This window comes from Lacerta agilis, chromosome 12 (assembly GCF_009819535.1).
Source record: "Lacerta agilis isolate rLacAgi1 chromosome 12, rLacAgi1.pri, whole genome shotgun sequence".
NCBI classification, from domain to species: Eukaryota; Metazoa; Chordata; class Lepidosauria; order Squamata; family Lacertidae; genus Lacerta; species Lacerta agilis.
In genome coordinates, this window is record NC_046323.1 from 52,899,549 (window position 1) to 52,920,779 (window position 21,231).

The 21,231-nt window shown below is 43.8% G+C and overlaps 1 protein-coding gene across 6 annotated transcripts in view; it reads right to left on the reverse strand.

Moving 5' to 3' along the window:
- SETD2 (SET domain containing 2, histone lysine methyltransferase) overlaps positions 1 to 21,178 on the reverse strand; it is a 72,158-nt gene extending 50,980 nt beyond the window's left edge. For 4 of the 6 annotated variants that reach the window (XR_004427699.1, XR_004427698.1, XM_033166312.1 and 1 more), the window contains exons 1-3: positions 21,029 to 21,178; positions 17,729 to 17,875; positions 454 to 469 (exon numbers count right to left, since the gene is read on the reverse strand). Coding sequence is in view for 4 of the 6 variants with exons in the window: in XM_033166312.1 (XP_033022203.1) it covers positions 454 to 469; positions 17,729 to 17,875; positions 21,029 to 21,084 (219 nt within the window). In the remaining 2 variants the exon portion in view is untranslated. The remainder of the gene's footprint in view (positions 1 to 453; positions 470 to 17,728; positions 17,876 to 21,028) is intronic. The other 2 variants (XM_033166314.1, XM_033166315.1) reach the window with 2 other exon arrangements.
- Between the last annotated feature and the right edge of the window lie 53 nt (positions 21,179 to 21,231).

Here is a 21,231-nt window from a genome sequence, read left to right on the forward strand (position 1 = left end):
ATCAGAAGCCGCGCCTTGGTTTTCGAACCGTTCCTGGGCCGGGAGTCGAATGGACTCCAAGAACGGATTAAATTCGAGAACCAAGGTACTACTGTATTTCTGGTTACAGGTGGGTAGCCGTGTTGGTCTGCCATTGTCGAAACAAAATAGAAAATTCTTTCCAGTAGCACCTTAGAGACCAGCTAAGTTTGTTCTTGGTATGAGCTTTCGTGTGCATGCACACTTCTTCAGAAGTGTGAAGTGTATCTGAAGAAGTGTGCATGCACACGAAAGCTCATACCAAGAACAAACTTAGTTGGTCTCTAAGGTGCTACTGGAAAGAATTTTCTACTTTACTGTATTTCTGTTTTTAAAAGTTAAGTCACTTGGGAGAACTTTTAGGTAACAAATGGAATCATACTAATTCTTTTTCAAAAAAAATACACAAAGAGACATAGTTTAGAATATACTCACATCATTTTCTTCTTCTCTGTTGTAGCCCATCAAGAAGGCATGCAAAAAAACAGGACAGAGAAAGCATGAAAACTAAGTGGAAACACAAGGCGCTTGCTTTTCAGGTAAAATTGCTTTGCCTGTGCTGACTACAGAGAGGGTCCGGTCATACATACATACATATATATATACAAAGGCATCACTGTTACAGATTTAAAGGGACTGTTTTCTCCAGGCTCCTTTACATTTAGGCAAAAGGGGGATACTCTGGCATCTCATTCCTGTATCTAACATCCTGTTAAAACAAAATGGGAGAAATCTTAAGCTGTCTGCTTTCAAGGAGAAAGTAGCATGTCAAGGTCCCAGCAGTGCAAAATGTCTATCTTAAAGTTATGTCTTACATGTCTTAATCCTTCCTGTGTTACAATTCATTGGGATTTTATAAAAAAGAATTGAGGCACAGGACTGCGTATGCCAGCCACCTCCAAGGAGGAAGAGGTATTTAATTTTGGAGAGAAATCATTTTCCAGAATTTTCACATTCAACATACATTTTATAGGGTAAACCTTGTTAAAGCAAATTAAGCTTTCCGTTTTTAATTATTTTTCCTCTTTATAAACCCCACCCCCAACTCCCAATGTGTTCCGAATGATTCAGCTTCTACTTTTACTAACAAATTAATGTGGAGAAATCATATTTTCCAGCATGAAGTGCTGAAAAACAAGGTATGATAGTAAAAATAACAGAAAATATACACCAAAGGACAAATAGGTTATTTAGCGATCTTCATAGGAATATGATCTCCCATCACATTCATCACTAATTACTACAATTAGCACATTCTAAAGCTCACAGCTCAGTGGCAGAGTACATGTTTAGAATGAAGGACTCTGATTTCAATCACTGGACTCTCCAGGTAGGGCTGAGAATAACTCCTACAAGGCATTTTATAAAGCAAGTTCAATGTTCTAGTCACCACATTCGTATTTTACTCCTCCTTTGTGGTTAAACCCTGGTCTGACTTAGTGCACTTTGAATGGGTTTGTCTTCCACTGTATTGAGCGAATCATTTGCTTATGAGTTACTACCATAAAACTACAGAAAAGATGCTATTTTTTTACATTTCATGCTTCAACCCATGTAGTTTAATGAGAAGTTCTGAGACGGACATTCTAAACAAGGGTTTCCTAAACTTGGCTCTCCAGCTGTTTTTGGACCACAACCCCCATCATCCCTAGCTAGCAGGACCCACTGGTCAGGGATAATGGGCATTGTAGTCCAAAAACAGCTGAAGACCCAAGTTTGGGAAAGCTTGCTCTAAGGCGTAAAAGCAGTTAATTTGGTATCCGTCTCCAGTGCAACCACAATGGCTCCAGGAATGCTAACACAAGCACTCCAATAAGACACATGCTAAAATATATAAGTTATTTTAGTCTTCACCCCCATCATTTGGCCTGGACACTGAGGTCCTCCTCTTGAGGGTCTTCTGGCGGTTCACTCACTGCGAGAAGCGAAGATGCAGGGAACAAGGCAGAGGGCCTACTCGGCAGTGGCGACCTCCCTTTGGAACGCCCTCCCATCAGATGTCAAAGAGATAAAAGAACTGCACAACTTGTAGAAGACATCTGAAGGCAACCCTGTATCAGGAGATTTGATGTTTTTATCATGTTGTTAGATATGCTGTAAGTTGCCCAGAGTGGCTGGGGAAACCCAGCTAGATGGGCAAGGTGTAATAAAATAAATAAAAACAAAAATAATTAGAATTATTTTTAACTACTTTTATAAATGGAATTGTTTTTAAACGTTCCTGTAATTTTTACATACGGAACAGTTTTTAATTGTAAAATCAGCATTTCTCTTTTAAAAAAAATTCTTTGAAACTGTTTTATTACTAAAGAACATCATCTGATGAAAACAAGAACACCAGAGCACGTACAACTCAGCAAAGTGACAAGCCTCAAAGCAAAGCTGGGGTGATTTGGTAGCTCTGGAAGCTAAACACATAAATGTCTCGTTGGGCTTTGCAGGCCCAGAGCAAGCCATTCACCAACCAAAGGCCAGCTCCATGCCAGAAGATAGCATTCAGTGAGTTAACCAATTCTATGGGAGATACAATACTACAAGTAGTACCAGCATCTTCGTTAGCTTCTATTTTTCCTGCATGAAAACATTTCAAGACAAACATAAACTTCCACTGTTTTATTCCTTTCACACCCGCAAAATAAATAAATGCAGTAAATAATTCCTGCTTGAGTATCTTCTTTAAAAAAACCAAAAAACCACTTGACAGGGCTCCTTCTCTGTGTGATCGCAGACAAAAAGGGTTCACATAGCGACCAGGAAAACATAATGGCGTTACAGAGTCAGATTGGGCTTCGTGACTGTCTCCGAAAAACAAGATGAATCTCTCCCAATCTGATCCAACATCTCAGAATGCACCTCTTCATCCACATGCAGCCGCAATGTCATACAAAAGCACCAAGGCATGGGAGCATCTATCTGCTGCTTTAGCAATTGGGAGATGTTTCCCTTTTCTCACCAGATGCACATGCCCAGCGGTCGAAATTTGCCAGCCGCATTTTGCACCTGGCTATCGGCCACTTGTGGCCAAGTGAAGATGCCCGGGCGCCAGGATGGTGCCTGACGTCTCCACCATCTGGAGCTGCCTGCCTGGGGATCCTTGGATCTTGACATGTTTTCACACACTAGCGACACACCCTGTAGAATCCCATCTGTTACATTTTATCTGCACAACCAGACGCATTTCATGAACCCAAAAGATGTATTGCAAGATACGGCTTTCAAGCTGTCTGGCCCCAAAATGGCAACTAGGCATTCCGTTTTGGTGACTGTAACTCTGGTTTAAGGAGTCATTTGGTGCCTACCGGTATCTGATATATTTGAGTTTCTAATACTCAACTATTCTAACACTGCACATGCCAGCCTCTTGCAAACTGTTTCGCACAATTACACAAAGGCATGCAAGACTTCACTAAACTGGGAAGTAGGGGAAAATTCCAGGGGTCAAAAAAATCTTTGTGAAATGCAAATCCCACCCCCTTCAGCTCAAAAAAAAAAGGAAAAGAAAAGAAAAGAAAAGAAAAGAAAGAAAGATGAAGCACTTGGTATTCAAATGGGGGAGCATGTACTACTCGACTGCTGGGAAGCAGAGTAAAGATCCTCAGAATTTAACTGGCAATTTGAGAATGGTTGTCAATTTAAATATATACCCACAGCGCATTACTTGCTCTTGTGAATCGATCCTGCATGGGACCATGCATTGAAAATGACAGCATTATCACTCAACAGTATCAGAGCTTCCTGTCATTGCTGTTTTTTCTTCCAATGAACTGTGAGCTAGTTGAAAGCACAGTGAGGCCTATGACCAGCAGTGACCATCCTTCAATGATGGACTTGGATTTCAAAAATAAGGCAAAATGATGAAAGGAATATTGCAGGGAGATTACATAGCCTTAGTCTGTCGTTCTGACGTATTTGCATGTTGGTTAAAAGTCATCTTCTCTCTGTCAAGGTGTAAACCTTTGGTTTGAATTGGGGGGGACAATGCCCAGAGACATTATGCATGTTATGAAAGTCCCAAGGTGCAACTACACTGACCACAACTCAAGTGGAATGACGTATGAAGATTGTTTTCATGGCACTAGCATAGCTGTATTCCAGCAACACCCATGTTTTCTGGAAGAGGTTTCATCGACCGCTTACAAATGAAAAGGCATCACATAAACATCACCCAGAAGAATTAATTTTTGTTGGAGACAGATCATTCACCTGGAGTGTTAAGGAGCATGTAGGTGGCGAAACTGCGGGAGGCAGTGAAAGATAGGCGTGCCTGGCATGCTCTGGTCCATGGGGTCACGAAGAGTCGGACACGACTGAACGACTGAACAACAACAACAGGTGACCAAAGAGGAAGTGGAACTAGGAGGCAGGTGTTTCTAAAGCAGGGGTCAGCAACCTTTTCCAGCTGTGGGCTGGTCCACCATCCCTCAGACCTTGGGGGGGGGGCAACTATATTATGAAAAAAATTATGAACGAATACCTATGCCCCACAAATAACCCAGAGATGCATTTTAAATAAAAGCACACATTCTACTCATGTAAAAACACACCGACTCCCGGACCGTCCACAGGCCGGACTGAGAAGGCAATTGGACGCATCCAGCCCCCGGGCCTTAGGTTACCTACCCCTGTTCTAGACTGTGTCATTCCACAGAACCTGCAAAATTTCAATAGGCATTCCTCAAAGACAAGCTATTTTTTCTTTTGATGTGCAAAATATTACATGTTCTACTACTGAGAATAACTGCATCCAAAGTAGCAAGAATACACCGCCTTTTCCAGTTTGTGGCATCTACAAGGGATCCATACCTCTGTTGTGGCAGGCAGGCCACCTCCATCAGACTGAAGCACCACTACACACATCAACTATGATATGGAAAAGTTACCAACTCCCCCCCCCCCCGAAGGTGCATTTTTTAAATGTGATCATTTTATGTCTGCATTTTCCAGGAAGGCTTTATGTCTGAAATAAAAGGAAAACCAACACGAAAATCCTACAAAACGAGACTTTAACACAATAATCAGTTTTCTGAGTGAATTTATAGCATTTATATCCCCCCCATGGTGGACTCAAGATGGCATGCAAAGGGGGCCCAGGAAATTTCCCTCACCCAAAGCAATGACCAGACCCAGAGTTGCTTAGTTTCATCAAGTTTGCTGCATCATGGACTTTTAATATCATCCCCTGACAAGATTAATCTTTTTTAGTTACTATTTCAAATATACTGGTAGATCAAGAACTTGTCAAAATGTCCTGCATTTAGACAATTACCTGCCAGAAGGCTTGCCGAACTAAAATTCCTCTGTGGAATTTTAACAAAGGCAAGTGAAGAATATTTCACTGGGGGGGGGGGAATAGAAGAGTCCTGTCTACCTGCCAATCATTAACCCACCCAAGTTCTCTTTAACACCAATGTTCATAGGAAAGTAATGGTGTGGACAGCCCACATTAGACAAAATGACAGATTCCTTACCAGGACAGGCAATATCCCCTTCCATGATATTAAGGAAACCCAAGAGCTGTTCGGGATCATCAATGAGAGATTACTAAAAAAGCAATAAACCCCTACCATAATTAAATTCAGCTGTTAAATTATCATTGCTGTCACTCAGCTGCTGATAGATGTAGCTATTAGTTGGTAGTGGGGAGTTTTGTTTTGTTTTTTTTAAAAAAGGCAAAATGACTTTCAAGTTTTATCATGTTTGGATAATTACTTGCTAATGTGCCCAGAGATAAAATTACTGCTATTTTCCAGGATTAAGTGAAATAAATGGCACACTAATTTACTACGAGCAATTATGCAGCTGGTAACACTGTACCACTGTCCCCAAAACATCCCCTTCTTTTTGTTTTTTTTTTTGGAGGGGGGACCTTCTCTGTTATTAGCCCATGGAAAGCAGGAAGTTCAACAGGGAAGGAGGCTAAGAACTGTACCTGTTTTAAAAGTATGTAACTCAGTATTAGCACAGGCTGCTGTCCGACTCTACACAGTTACATCTTTATCTTCAGACATTGCAATGTATTGTGATGTTTAGCTGGTGATATATCACAATCTTGAAAACCAGATATCGCCCAGCCCTAGTTGCAGGCATACCTAATTGCTATGAAATAACCATGTGTAAAACTAAGTCAGCCTTCACCAGAGTAATAGACCCCGGATGCTTTTTTTTCCATTACAGAGGGCCTGTTAAAAATGAAGCAGGAAAGGAGTAAGGGAAGACCAGCCTTGAAGACAAAATTTGTCTGGTGGTGATGGTGTGTGAAAGAGAAAGAAAGATTGGCTGATACATGAATGATTAGCATATACAGGTGTGACCCGTAGTGTGTGCATGTAGGTGTATAAAGCCTATTAGTAAATTGGGGAGTAGCCTGTAAAAAGATTTACAAATCAATGGCCACAATTGGGAAAACATTTCATTAAAAAGTTCCCATGGGTGTGGGAGACACATCACAAAGCCATGCAATAAACTGATTTCCGTCTCTATAACCAAAGCTAGAAGTAATATATGTATAACTATGGCAAGTCTCTGTTGAAACCTGGAGTACTCCTTTCTCCATTCTAAAATCGTTTACACAAGCTTTACACTGAGATGACTCAAGCCTTGTTTAACCAATCACCATCCTGTGAATAAACACAACCTTTGGAAAGGCATAGTACTGTACTGCTCTATGCTGCCCTCGGGATTATATTCTTGGCTGTACAACACATTATTCCAAACAAAGAACCACCCCAGCAGCCAGCAAGCATTTGATACCACTTGTGGTTTTAACTGAATAAAAGGTTTGTTTATACAGCGTTGTAGGTTAAGCGTAATTTAGCTTTCTCGTTCTCTGTAAGCTCTGGATATCAAGCGGTTGCCACAATATTTCGTTTGACGGCACGCATCAACTCAGGCTCCAAACAGTCCATACGAGGAGACACCTCCTTTGGCAACTCCACCTAGATTTCAAAAACGTTTGTGTATCTCAAGCCATAGAAAAAAAGGACAAGGAAAAGTTCTCTGGTGTGGCAGTTGGAAAGTGACCTGTATCCCATCTGTATGGACACTCTTTTTGCGCAGTGTTCGAAACTCATATATATAAACTAGGTGACAAACAGCCCCTTAAACCAAGGTTACAGACACCAAAATGGAATGTCTAGTTGCCATTTTAGGTCAAGACAGCTCTAAAGTCTTATTTTTCAAAGGATGGACTGACTGCGATTGATTCTCAGTTAAAACATCTGGCTAGTTCAGGTGACAACCATGAGCTAGGTTAAAGAAGTCACTTGACCCAGGGACAGTCCACATATATATTGGCCTATTCCGACCTCTTTTTCTTAATGGCTACTGCTCCTGCTCCAGGCTGCACAGAAAAAGCCATTTGATTCCAGAAATTCATTCCGACTGTGCAGATAAAATGTACGTGATAGAATTCTACAGGATGTAGTATTAGTATGTGAAAACAGTCCAGATCCAATTATCTCCTGATAGTGGAGATGTCAAGTGCCATCCTACCACCCAGGCATCTTCAGTTGATCACAAGTGGTGGAAAGCTAGGTGCAAAATGCGCCTGGCAAATTTTGAACACTGTGAGGAAGGAGGAGGAGATTGACAGCAGAGTTGGAAGATGGTGAAGGCAAGATGCGAACTGTTCAGGCACAACACCACAACCTCAAGCTAAACCCTGTGGTGGGAAGTGCTTGGCAGTGCTTTGTGCCAGCCTTAGGGGTCCAATTGTGTGACATTCCCAAGTAAGGCACTCTGCGTCTCATGAGCCATGAGAATCTCCCACAGCTCCTGACCAGAATAAAGGCTACCGTTAACCAATGGGAGGCACTGCAGGACAACAACAACAACCTGAGAAGGTGCAACAATCTAGGCAAATTCAAGTAGACTTGTAGAGGCTGCCTAGTTAAGTCAAGGCCCTAAGGGAAAACCGGGAGCAGGAGGAGCTCAAGAGACAGAGATCGGAGGGCGGCCAGCAATGAAGGGAGTAACAAAGCAGGTGACCAATCCAATAGCAGTCTGTAGCTTGGGAGAGGCCTGACGACTGCCTTGGAACTAAATGCAGGTAACCCACTCTTCTGCCTGGTCCCTTACCTTGATAAGGTAAAGGTAAAGGGATCCCTGACCATTAGGTCCAGTCGCGGACCACTCTGGGGTTGCGGTGCTCATCTCACTTTATTGTCTGAGGGAGCCAGCGTACAGCTTCCGGGTCATGTGGCCAGCATGACTAAGCCGCTTCTGGCGAACCAGAGCAGCGCATGGAAACGCTGTTTACCTTCCCGCCAGAGCAGTACCTATTTATCTACTTGCACTTTGACGTGCTTTCGAACTGCTAGGTGGACAGGAGCAGGGACCAAGCAACGGGAGCTCACCCCGTCATGGGGCTTTGAATCTGATCGGCAAGCCCTAGGCTCTGTGGTTTAACCCACAGCGCCACCCGCATCCTCCTTACCTTGATAACAGAGGGCAAAAAGGCCTGATTCAACTACTCACAAGGGAGGGTTAGCCTGAACCTGTGCCCTGCAGGTAAACGCTGGATATCTAAGTGGCAGCTCAGAAGCAATGCAAGGCTCCAGGCAGCAGTTTCTCTTTTACACCCAACCACTCTTGGCAAAGCTTGCAGAACAGCAACAGCATCCAGCCACCCCCTTTTCCTGGCAGCAAATCACCCTTCCCCACAGATTCACAACTGAGAAAATCTGAACTACTGTGGCAAGTCATCCTATGCCATGCTGTTGCCATAGCAGTGGGCACTGCTAGACAAATCTCGACAGCAAGTTTTCTTCCCTTAGGAGACTTGCTATGATATGATCAGATGGACCATCTAAATGCACCCTCTATATCCCAGCCATGTAACAATACTTGTCATTTGTGAAACACCTCAACAGCAGCTAGGCATCCCAGGATCCTCCAATTCTCCTCAACACCTTTTGGAGAATTCTGCACAGTGCCATCCTTGCTAGTTCCATCACATCCAGCCTCAAAACCCACCGTTTCCCTCTCTTTCACATTCTTGCAATAAACGCAACCAGCTCTAAGCTAATGACAAGTTGTCTTGCAACTTGCTTCTATGGATATCGACAAAAGCTTTCCAATGATGCCTTCTAGACCGCAACAGAGGGCCCAAGAAGCACCACCCGAAAGGTAAGCTATGCAATACAGAATCATCACTGTACATGCTACTTTGCAATAAAGGCATCCCCTCACCTGTGTCCTGCTGACACGTGCAGTTTTCAGCGCCGAAAGGGGGCGGAACGGAGGAATCCCCACTTGCGTGCGCCGCAATAACACATGGGAATGCCAGGAACGGAACCCTCATGTAAGTGGGGATTCCCCTGTATTAACATAAGCAAACAGAAAGACAGATCCATGCAGCTAGCTTACATTCTAAGTTTCAACAGTGGAGTAAATGTGTATTTGCTTATTTTGCAGAAACCCGATCACAAAGCATGCTGTGTTTCTGAACCTGTCATTTGTATTTCTACATAACTGGGTGTGTGTGCATGGCCTTTTTGATGGTAGACTCGTAATCTGGGGAACCAGGTTCGTGTCTCCACTCCTCCACATGCAGCTGCTGGGTGACCTTGGGCTAGTCACACTTCTCTGAAGTCTCTCAGCCCCACTCACCTCACAGAGTGTTTGTTGTGGGGGAGGAAGGGAAAGGAGAATGTTAGCCGCTTTGAGACTCCTTCGGGTAGTGAAAAGCGGGATATCAAATCCAAACTCTTCTTCTTCTTCTTCTTCTTCTTCTTCTTCTTCTTCTTCTTCTTCTTCAGATCAGTCAATGATTCCCTCCTGCAGGATACCTCAACAGTGTTTGAAACTCCCATCGTTCTAGGGGCATTTTGCGACTGGGAATTTCATTAGCGCGAGCAGTTTCTGAGCTCTGGGCACAGTGCTGTGCCTACGATTTCAGATTAAAACTGCAGAGTGGAAGGAAAGGAGGACCCTTTTCTGCTCCCCACTTCCAACTACTCTCTGAAGACTGGAGAAGAGACCCTCTTAAGAATATTAGGGGGGTGGGAAGGACTAGACCAGCCTTTCTCAACACTGGGTCCCCAGTTGTTTTTGGCCTACAACTCCCATCATCCCTGAACACTGGTCCTGCTACCTAGGGATGATGGGAGTTGTAGGCCAAAAACATCTGGAGACCCAAGGTTGAGAAAGGCTGGACTACACCATGTGAAAAATGAACACAAGATTTTAGCTGCAGTTCATTCATTTTCAGCTTGCTATAAATTCTTGTTATAAAAAAGCATAGACATTCCGTTGTTGCGCCCATAACCTAGGTTTAAGGTGCCATTTAGCTCCTAGCTTTCGTATCTCTAACACTGCTCCTCATACTGGAGGCAAGCATGTCATCTATCAGAGTAAAGATTGTATCCAACTAGAATTAATCCAAGTAGAATTAATGTTAGATGCATCCTAGAAGTGCTTCTGATGTTGCCCTGGAATTATGGAACACGAAATTCCCCTACTCTATTTGGCACCGTTCTGAAACAGGTGCAAATATTTTTTATGCCGCTAGGCTTTTAAGTATTATTTCTCTATCTAGAAGAACTCACCTACTGTTGCGTTACTTAATGTTAGCTTTCATTTATTTTTTTTAAAGATGGGTTTCCATTTCACTTGGCTAACTGCTCTGTGAACTTTAGTTGAAACCCAAAAGTGGAATATTGTTAATGAATGGTAAATGAGGGAAGAAGAGAAGACACAGAAAATTTCACTTCATGCATGTTGCAGCCTTTTGTTTTCAGAAAGACGTTTGTAGGGCGAGGTTTTCCAATGTTTCAACCAGCATTAGGAACAGAGTTGCTTAGTAAAAAAACATATGGCCAGACAGATCTATTCTGAACTTTCCATGCTCAGAATCACAAGGCAGCTGCTTCCAATACAACCTCTTTCTACTTGCATTCTGAAAACACAAGAGGGGGCGGGGAGAGAAGTGAACAGAAAACTGCAAAAGGCCAAGTCTTTGAATTGTGAGAATGTTCCAGCTACAGCACTGCAAACTAAAACTGGCCGCATGAACGTGTGCATAGGTTGTTAAACCAGGCGTTCTTGCACTTAAAACGGTTCTCTGGGGCTAAGGAAGGTTGCCAAGTTTTAGGGAAGGCCTCCTGGGCACAGAAAGGTCAGGGAGTCATCTCCCTAGGCAAGAATAAAAGGCAAGATTATTGACTTTTACAGTACTGTTCTGCATCTGAGATGGTTGCTATGGATACAACAAACAAAATACTCTGGCGATGAAATGGCAGCAGAGGAAAAAAGAAAGAAGAAACCCTTACAAAACTACAGAAGAGGCTGCGCTGTTCGCATGCAAATAAGAACTGTTACCAAAAAAAAAAAAATTAAATGAAAGCAAGCAGGACACAAAACTACATTATGCTGCCTTAAAAGCATAAGGAATTCTGAGCAAAGGGGCGCTGAAAAAGCTGCACTTGCTTTTTCACTTGATTCACCCACCACCTGAAAATTCCCTTTGCGTCGGGTTTGCCTTTGGGTCAAATTATGCAGTTTATGCCTTCTTGAGGAATTATGTAGTGAACCTAATGGAGATGAGTCACTGTAAATATTCTGTAACAGTGGTCCAGGCTCTGCACTACCTTCCCATCACCAAGGGTAAAATTCCAAGTATTGCTTTTTACCTACAGCACGGCTTGGACCTGGTCTTAAAACACTGTCCCACAACTTACATGCTAATCTCAAACGAAGGCAGAAGAGGCTGCATTCTTGGTGGCTGCCGTTTCCTAACTCGGAATTTACTTCCTGAGGTTCACTAAAGCAAAAGCATCTTCTAGAAAATATATTAAGCCTCTCCTGTTAGGACAAGCATTTAGCAGGAAAGGATAAATGAAAGTTCCTTTTAGCCATATCTGTTTTCATAGGTATATTTTACCAGCTACATTTTCACTGCCTAATACAGGCATGGACAAACTTGGCCCTCCAGATGTTGTTGGCCTACAACTCCCATCACCCCTAGCTAACAGGAGCTGTGGTCAGGGATGATGGGAATTGTAGTCCCAAAACAGCTGGAGGACCAAGTTTGGCCACCACTGGCCTAATACCTTTAGGACCATGGTTTTTTCCTGCAATACCTTGCAGATGGCTAACTAACTGGAGATCTTGGGGATGAAGTATGTGATGAGACACAAAAAGGAGGGTGAAATCACTTTCCAACCAAGTATGTGCATGTTAGTATGCACACATGCAGAAACACACCCATCTTCATTTTATGCAAAAGGAAAAATTCTGCAAAAGGCCTGTCCCCAATAGTTCCACCACCTGCCCACCCAAATTTGGTACATCAGCTGAACCCAACATTATCCATGCATCCAGTTTATGTAAGGTACATTTTGAAGTGGCATCTTAGCTCTGTTGAGAAGGGCAGTGTTACCAAGCAAGTTTTCTTTTTTTAAAGAAAGATTACACGCCACAGCAGCCAAGCCTTCCTCCCTTCACTTTAATGCCCTCAGAGACAATCATTAGTTTCTTTAATAAGGAAGTGATTGTGAAGAGGTGCAGGTGTAAAACAAATCTTTCTTTTCCAGAGCCATTACTGTCTCCCTGATGCATTACGATTATAAAATAATTAAGGAAGCAACTTTGCTCTGTTTGCCTTTATCCACGTAAATGTGTTCTGCGAGTAGGAAAACATTTTGCTGAGGGCTAAAGTTACCAATAATCCACTCCATAGGGAAGAAAAGAAAAGACATATCCACAGGAGGTTTGGAAAATAAACCCGCAAGGAACAACAAATTGTCCAAGAGCCTCGCACTAGCTACAAGTTTCTAAAGTGATTCAAAATCATGGCAGCTGTGGAGCTTCCGTTCGAGAAGTCTTTATTTCTTCCAAAAGGCTTAAAGGACTTTTTACTTCAACCACCTCATTTCCTTCTGTACTACAACCAAACTGCCCCTGCTGAGCTTACATTCTGCATTTGAGGGACAAATCCACACAGAATGTAAACTCAGTGTGTAAAAGACCATGCAAATTACACATTCTCCATCTCCTAGCCTGGTAGTAGCCAACCTTTGTCACAAGTCCAAAGTATGGGATAGTGGTGCCTGCGGATGCCTGGGCCACTGGTTTGTTAACCATCTCTTAGCTTACTACTGCCACTAAATAAATCTTTTAGTCGTAAAGGCAGCAATGAGCTTGAAAACCAGCTTGTCCTAAAGCAGGTAAAAAGGTAAAAGGTAAAGGAACCCTGGATGGTTAGGTCCAGTCAAAGGCAACTATGGGATTGTGGCACTCATCTCGCTTTCAGGCCAAGGGAGCTGGTGTTTGTCCACAGACAGTTTTCCTGGTCATGTGGCCAGCAGGACTAAACCGCTAGTGACGCACAGAGGACCGTGACGAGTGCCAGAGCACACGGAAACGCCATTTACCTTCCCGCCGCAGCAGTACCTATTTATCTACTTGCACTGGCATGCTTTCGAACTGCTAGGTTGGCAGGAGCTGGGACAGAGCATCGGGAGCTCACCCCGCCACCAACCTTCCGATGAGCAAGCCCAAGAGGCTCAGTGGTTTAGACCACAGCACCCGCGTCCCTTTCCTAAAGCAGACAGAGGAACTGCAGCACTCCAGCTGCTGTTGTGCTACAACTTCCATCATCCCTGACGACTGACCATGCTGGCTGGGCTGATGGCAAAACAAAATATTCCTTCCAGTAGCACCTTAGAGACCAACTAAGTTTGTTCTTGGTATGAGCTTTCGTGTGCATGCACACTTCTTCAGATACACTGAAACAGAAGTCACCAGACCCTTATATATAGTGAGAGTGGGGAGGGGTATTACTGATGGCAGTTAGGGGTCCCAAAACATAAGAGATTCACAGGTTTCACACCCCTACCTTAGTACACAAGCCTCTCCTGCTCCAATAATCAGCTTCATTATCATTCCAACTCATAACCTCCCACAAAGCCAGTGAGCAGACTTCAGCAACCTAGTCCTAGGAAGCTTTTCCACACTGATTTCTGGCACACCATTTTTGTCCGCCCTGCCCCCCCCCCGGTGTCTGCCAGGCGCATTTTGCCCAGGGAACCAGCCTTTCATGAGGTGGAGATGTCCGAGCACCAGGTTTGGTGCCTACCATCTCCATCTGGCCAGCTGCTGTGGCTGCAAATGGTCTGCGGGGCAGCAGGACACAAAAAGGCATGCCTCTTTTGGTGCTGCGCTGCCCCATGAACCAGCTGACTTGCGCAGAAGCAGAGCACCTAAAGAAGCACATGAGCCAAGTGATTCAAGCTCTCTTCTACCTGGTTGAAGAACAGTATTAGTTCGTGCTTATGAAAGTGTTGCTGAATTAAAAAAAAAATGTGACTAGGGATTGTCTTCGTGCCCACAGCCCAGGTTCCAGGAGCCATGTGGTAAATAGCTTTTCTATCCCAGTTTCTAACACTGGTCCCCCCGTAAGTGTATTTCCAGCCAGAGTATTCTCTGCAGCAGGCCCTAAGTTGTGGAATTTCCTCTCCACATGTAGCTCGTGTCATATGCTGAAGACCCACCTCTTTACACTGGCTTTTGACATTTGAGAGGTATATTTTGGGGCCACCTTATTCTCTTATTTGTTTAAAATGATTTCTTTGTATTTTAAATAGTAGTAACCTGAGACCATGTGGTGATGGGTGGGTAATTTATTCATTTATATTTTTTTAATGCTGTGCCTGGCCCACAGCCCTTCAAAGTGAAAATGTTAAAACTTAAGGACATTCTGTTCTAAACTGTTTTGGGCTGTGTTGGGAGTTTCTGGTGGCTGCATTATTTTACTGCTGTGTGCTACGTTACTGGGATGGGGGAGGAATGCGTTATATTTTATCTACATTACAGTGGCTCTTCTTTCTACAGTGGCTGCTACTTTCTATTTCATCATTTTGCATTTACGCTGCTTTGTATTTTCACTACCAAGCTGCCTCAACTGCTAGCTTGCAGAAAAGGTAGCGTATAAGCTTTCCAAGCACCCCAGAACTGTCCACACCAATCTTACTCTGGGATGTTCAAACCGCCCTTGGATCTACAGTAGTCGAGTCTGATTAAGCATCCAATTATCCACACAGAAGCCCTTCAGATGGTCACCCCAGCAGTAAACCAGCGACAACAGAATAGTAGTCCAAATCCAGCCTGTGGTGGTAGGAAAGATGCAGCTAAATTATGACCAAAGGCAGACTTCAGTATTTGCTTCAGTTATCTGTCTAAAATTCAATAATAATAAAGTTAAGCACAACAGGAATGAATGAAATGAATGAAATGAACGAACATATTGCACTCATCCCCTTATTGTGTGCACTTCTTTTGGGTTACTAAATAGCATTGTTTTTTTTTCAGGTACTGCAATGGCAAACATGAAGTGTGGCAGATTTATGACACTGAGGGTGAAGAAGTTCTTAGGGAAGAGTGGTGAAGGAGCTATGCTGAACAAAGTGTTGTTCTGGGCCACTTCAAATTCAACAGACCTTCCCATGCCCCCTAACTTTTAAGCCTTAAGCCCATTGCATTTTGTATATTAGCTCCACAATGAAGTGTTCATTACCCTTATACCAAACCACTTAATCATAAAGAGTATTATATATTTCCTTTACATACATAATTAACTGCCCAACGGCCGTTCTCAACCTGGGGGTACTCAGATGCTGCTGGACTACAACTCCCATCATCCCCAATCTGTGGTCCTGCTAGCTAGGGATGATGGGAGTTGTAGTCCAACATCTTGGGACCCAAGGGTGAGAAAGGCTGGACTTGTATTCAAGGGAAAGCATCCTTTTAGTTTGTTACAGCAAAAACCTAAACCTACTTTGCCAAGTGCTCAAGCCAGAAATGTATTACTCTTTAATGGCCCAGATTAATAAAAAATTATATACCGCCTGTTAGTAAAAACAACTTCAAAGCAGTTTACAAAGATAATTGCTGTTTTGAACCCTCTACCAAGGTAATTAAAAGTACAGTGGATTTCCTTCACGCTGTTTCAAACCATCCATGTGGAGCAGATATGCAAATTCCTTCTGAGAATTACAAGTAGAATACAAAAACTTACTATGGATTAATAAACCTGGAGTATAAGAGGCAGGAGAGATAAGATGTGAGAGTAAAGCTTTTGCAGGTTCCTAGACCTCTTTGTTGAACAGGTTTCTTTGGTGATGTTTTCCATTTACAGATAGCCTAGTAGTTTATAAAAACAAATGCAGAAAAAGTTCTTGCCTAATTTGGTTTACATACTTGAGGTTTGTTGCATCTTCAGCTAACGGATTATTTTCCATAACCAAACTGCAAGAACAAACTTATTTTGATTCACTGTGAACTGGTCAAAGTCAACAGTTTCGGCTACAGCACAGCAAAAGGAAGTGTTTCTCCTACTCCTGCCTCTACATACAAATGAATTGAGTCAACACAGCTGATCTTGTCACTTTCTAAAATGCTGCATATCATCACATAAGGGAACAGTTATCTACCACCTCATCCATCTAGTTTATAACTCACTTCTCTGCAGTAATCACATTAAGAAAGAAAAAACTTCACAAGACATGACAACTGATTGCCAGCTTCCAGTTAAGAGAGAAAGCCAACTAGCCATTTCTCTAATTTTCCAAATTACTACTTTACGCCTACAGTTTTAAACAGCTGCGCGCCTAGAATGCTACCTGCTCACATTAATTAAACAGGGGAAATTAACACACTTTCTCCCATTCCAAGAAAAAAAAAGCCCAGAAAGCTGTCTGTAGCTTTACTGTGGATAAGCTGTCAGTGTCTGCCCTATTTAAGGTACCCTATTTGGAGGAAGCCATCTTCTCCAGCAAGCAGAAAATATCCTGCAGCCATGATGGTTTGTTTTCAAACTGTTCCATGCTCCCTCCCTCCTTTCCAGCTGGTTCCATGAATGCCACCATTATAGCATATTTAAAACATCTTGTGGCACTTTGAGGGGCAGAAAGGACGCTATTGTTGAGGATGCAAGTTCAGACGAGCTATTTAAATGCAAGCGGAACCGAACTCAGAGAAGAATGCCTTCATAAAGCACATTCTCTTGCACCTTAAGCCCTTTGCTAAAGAAGAGAGATCCAATATTTGCTCTCACATAATGTTGGGCCCTGTATAGCTATGTAATATATAAACACAGGAAACAATGCAAGAGGCCAGCCACACTGTGAAATATCTTTTGGATTACATCTCCACACATCTTTAGAAGACATGTCATATTTTTGGATGTACCTAACAATGCAGTACTTACAAAAGGAGCCACCAAGAGTGGAAAGCTATTGCATTACAGAATCCCAAAATAAAAAGGCCAACTTGTTCTGCTAAACTGTTGGGAAGCTTGGATTTAAAAAAAAACACAGTAATGTAAAACAGTATGCAGGAATGGGAGCTTGCGAAACCAGTTAAGATTCTGAAAAATAATTCCCACCCAATACTTGGACACTATTTACTATTGTTAAGTAAACTACCTGTTAAGGACATTCTTACAAGTACAATATTTCTTATGAGTAGGAAGAAACCAAAATGTTATTATTTATTGAACTTATATACTGCCCATCATAAAAAGACCTGACAAAAAACATGACTATGATTTGAATTAGTAAAATAGAAGCTGAATTCAAAAAAAATTCACACGACACTAATTTCAGAAGCTGTAGAAAATATAGTTTGGCATGGGTATCGAAAGGTGGTGATACAGTAAGTAGTATTTTGCAAAAACAAAGGTTTACCCTATTGCCCTTGTCCAAAATTTTACCTTTCTACCTCTTCAGACCCATCCATATTCTGTGGAAAGATACACCAGTTGTCTGTCCCTTTCCACCTCAGAGGTGACTGCATTTCAGGGATGCTGGACGTATTAGGTTTATGATGTCCACTGGGATCCTTCGACATGAAAGCGGTGCTATAAAAATAAAATAGTATTCAAGACAAACGGTTGTGGGTTAGAGGTACATCCGAGAGAAGGGAAGCAAGGAGGGTCTGAGCTGCTTCTCCACCTTCTCCAAAAGAAATTAAGAACAGAAAGCAGGTGAACCCTGCTAATGGTTACATATGTGCATTTAGTGAAATTCAGTGGCAAAAGAAAAAAGAAAAACAAAGCAAATGTCAATAAAGGGAAGTTTATTAATGGGAAGTTGATTGGCATTTTGATAATTGTATAATTTGGGGGGTTGTTATTGTTATAATTTGGCTATTGGAAAACTAATAATAAAAAATTGTGTGTGTGTTATCTTCCTTACATATATGAAGCATGGGGCATGGCTCACTCCAGGACAAAATCTCTCCTGCCCTACAAATGTCTTATGTAGCAACATTATTTAACACATAAAGCCGTAAGGCTGTAAGAAATGTCCCTTAGCAAACTCAAAATGGAGGCCACTGGGCTCATACTCAAGACTGCATCACAAGGATTAGCTACCCCTTTAACTTCTAAGACGCATTTCTAGAAAGGATAGTTAAAGGAGCTGTTATGACTGGATTCCCCCCACCTCCTCAACGTTTCCAGCACACATTAATGAGTAAAGTGGGTCATGGGGTAGAAGCTCAATGTTTGATCAAACTCAACACATAATCTTCCCCTATTTGCCCTTGCCAACTCCGCACCACCTACTGCTATCTCTGTGTTAAGTTTTACATTCCTCAAGACAGGGAGATCTCTTTTCACTGCTATTTTGCAGATTGTACAAATTGGTTTAAAATGAGGTGTGGGTGTTGGCTACAGGCAGGAGGGCCTGCTTAGTGGTGGCACCAAGACTTGTTCTTCTGCTTTTAAATGTTTAGGTGGCCAATAGCTTCATTTCAGAGGGAGTAAGACTTGGTGATTTACGCGACTGGTGTCCAATTTTGCCATCTAATGTTTATTCCTTATATGTGGAGTTTTATTTTTTATTTTTTGTCTGCCTCTTTGCAGACCCATTTTGGGATAACAGGAGCAAAAATAAAGAACGGTTATCACCGCACACCCCAAGTATGTTTACTTAAAAAGAGTCCCAGTTTGTCTTCAATGGGATTCACACCCTGGGAAGTTTAGGATTTCAGCCTTTATAGTACATGTAATGGCACTTTTCTTCTCATCTTCAGATGTCCCACAATGAAGTCCAAAAGAGCTGTCAAGGAAACCATCCTTCTAGCTTTGCTCATAAACATTATTTCAGAAACTTTTTTGGGGGGGGGGGAGCCTGTCTTACCAACATGCCTCTTTGAGGCTTTTTGAAATAATCAGGAGACATATACATTTTACGAAATAATTAGTAATAACAAAAGAAGCAAATGGCGGCTCCTCAGCCTGGTCGCCTAAAGGCAATTCTTACTCGCCCCAAGCAACCAGCCCATTTGAACTTGTGGGTTTTATCTGTCTGTACCCCCAACACAATGCAAAGTATGGAATTAAAATAAGGGGACCTGTCTCGGCCTCTTTGAATTAGGGAACGGCGGGACTTTTTTACCCCAGGGGGAAATGCGGCCTACCCCACCCGTGAACCTTTGAAGAAGGCATGTGCACCCTCTTAATAATTATTGTATTTTAATATTTTGCTGGAAGCCGCCCAGAGTGGCTGGGGAAACCCAGCCAGATGGGCAGGGTATAAATTATTATTATTATTATTTCTGAAGAGACCCACATGGCCGCTCCAAAGCCCAAGGAAAGTGGCTGTTGTCAGAGCAACATTGTCCCTTCCAGGCAATGCGTTTCTTGCAAAGGAGGAAGTTTTAGGTTGAATTAAGTCTGGATGATTTGCTCAACCGCTGGCGTCTGGTTTTGCCTTTATGGCGGGGCATTATTTTTTTCAATGCCTGCCTGCTTCTCAGGGGTCTTGCGTGTCCCTTCCCCACGTGTTGCATTGCAAGGGCAGTTTTTCCTCCCCGCCACAGCCCACCCACCCAAAATGCTCAGCGTGGCACCCATAACCTCTCAAGCTGGGCAAGGTGCCAGGGAAAGGGGGAGCACAATGGCACCTTTGCGGTCCCCTCCTGCCCTCCTTTGTGCTGGGGAGGCAAGGCGCCCCTGCCCCCTACAAGTGCCCTATTCCTGAAAAGATTCAATTTCACATTTTCAATCCTTTTCTCCTGAAAGGAAGGAAACAAACCTGTTCCCTCACCCCCATTTTCCTCCTCTAGCCCCTCCACACATGGGTGATGGCATTAAGAGAGCGAAAACGCTGGACCTTTTATTTTTTTATTCCCCACCCCCCAAATAAAAAAAACCCTGCTGAGGAAAGGGGAAAGTGTCCCTTTTCAGGTGCCTTGTGGCAACAAATGGCTGACAGCAAGACAGCAGCCCGCCATGACCCTCGCTGAGGAGGGCATTCGCCTCACAGGCGCCTTCCTTTTTCCTCTGAGGTGAGGTGAGGGTTCAAGGCCACCCTCTCACCATTTTACGAGGCGGCGTGCCGTCGTCCCACCCACCCACCGTCCGGTTAAAGAAGCGGCCTTCCAGCTCCCAAGCCCGCCCGCTACTCCCTCCGCCGCTCGCCGCCGCGGGCTCCCCTCGAGCCGGCCAGGGCTCTCACGAGAGGCCGGGGATGCGAGGCCTGGCCTCGCCTGAAGCCTCTCCGTTTAGGCCCGTGGCGAGAAGCTGCTCTTCCCCCCACCCCAAACCGAGAGGGTTTTTTATCTTGCAGGAAGGGGGCTATTATTTTTTGTGGGGGGGGGAGGAGAAAGGGGTCACTTGGACCCACTCGCCCCTTACCTCCCCCCGCCGGAGGGAGGCCTTTCGGCCGCTCTTTCGCCTGACAGACCCCTTTGTATGGAGGGGAAGGAATTCCACCATGTCTGTACCCCCCAGGGCCTAAAATTACAAAATCCTAAGAAATGCAGCGCCTGCAATGCAAAGGTTTATTATTGGCGGGGGGGGGGAATGTCCATTCCCCCTTTATAGCCTCTCCATAAGGCTATAAAGATGGGGGGGAGGTATAAATGGAGGATACCCCCGCCCCCAGAAATTCCCCCACCTCCGCGCGATCCTGGAAGTGGGGCAACCCGAGTTGGCGTCTCTTTCACACGAGCGCCCGCACCCGTGTCTGAGAGCGAGGCAGCGTGGGGGCTGCGCGGTACTTACTCCAGGGTGGGATGTTCCGGGTCGTAGAAATCCCCCATCTTCGGCCTCTTCTTCATCAGATGCAGCAGCCCCGGCGAGGAGGATCAGGGCAGGAGCAGCCTCCGCCCCACATAGGGGAATTTCTATGGGGCTGGGCGGCGGGGAAACGACCACGACCCCCCGCCACCAATGCCCAAGGGCTGCAAACCCCCCCAAACACGCGT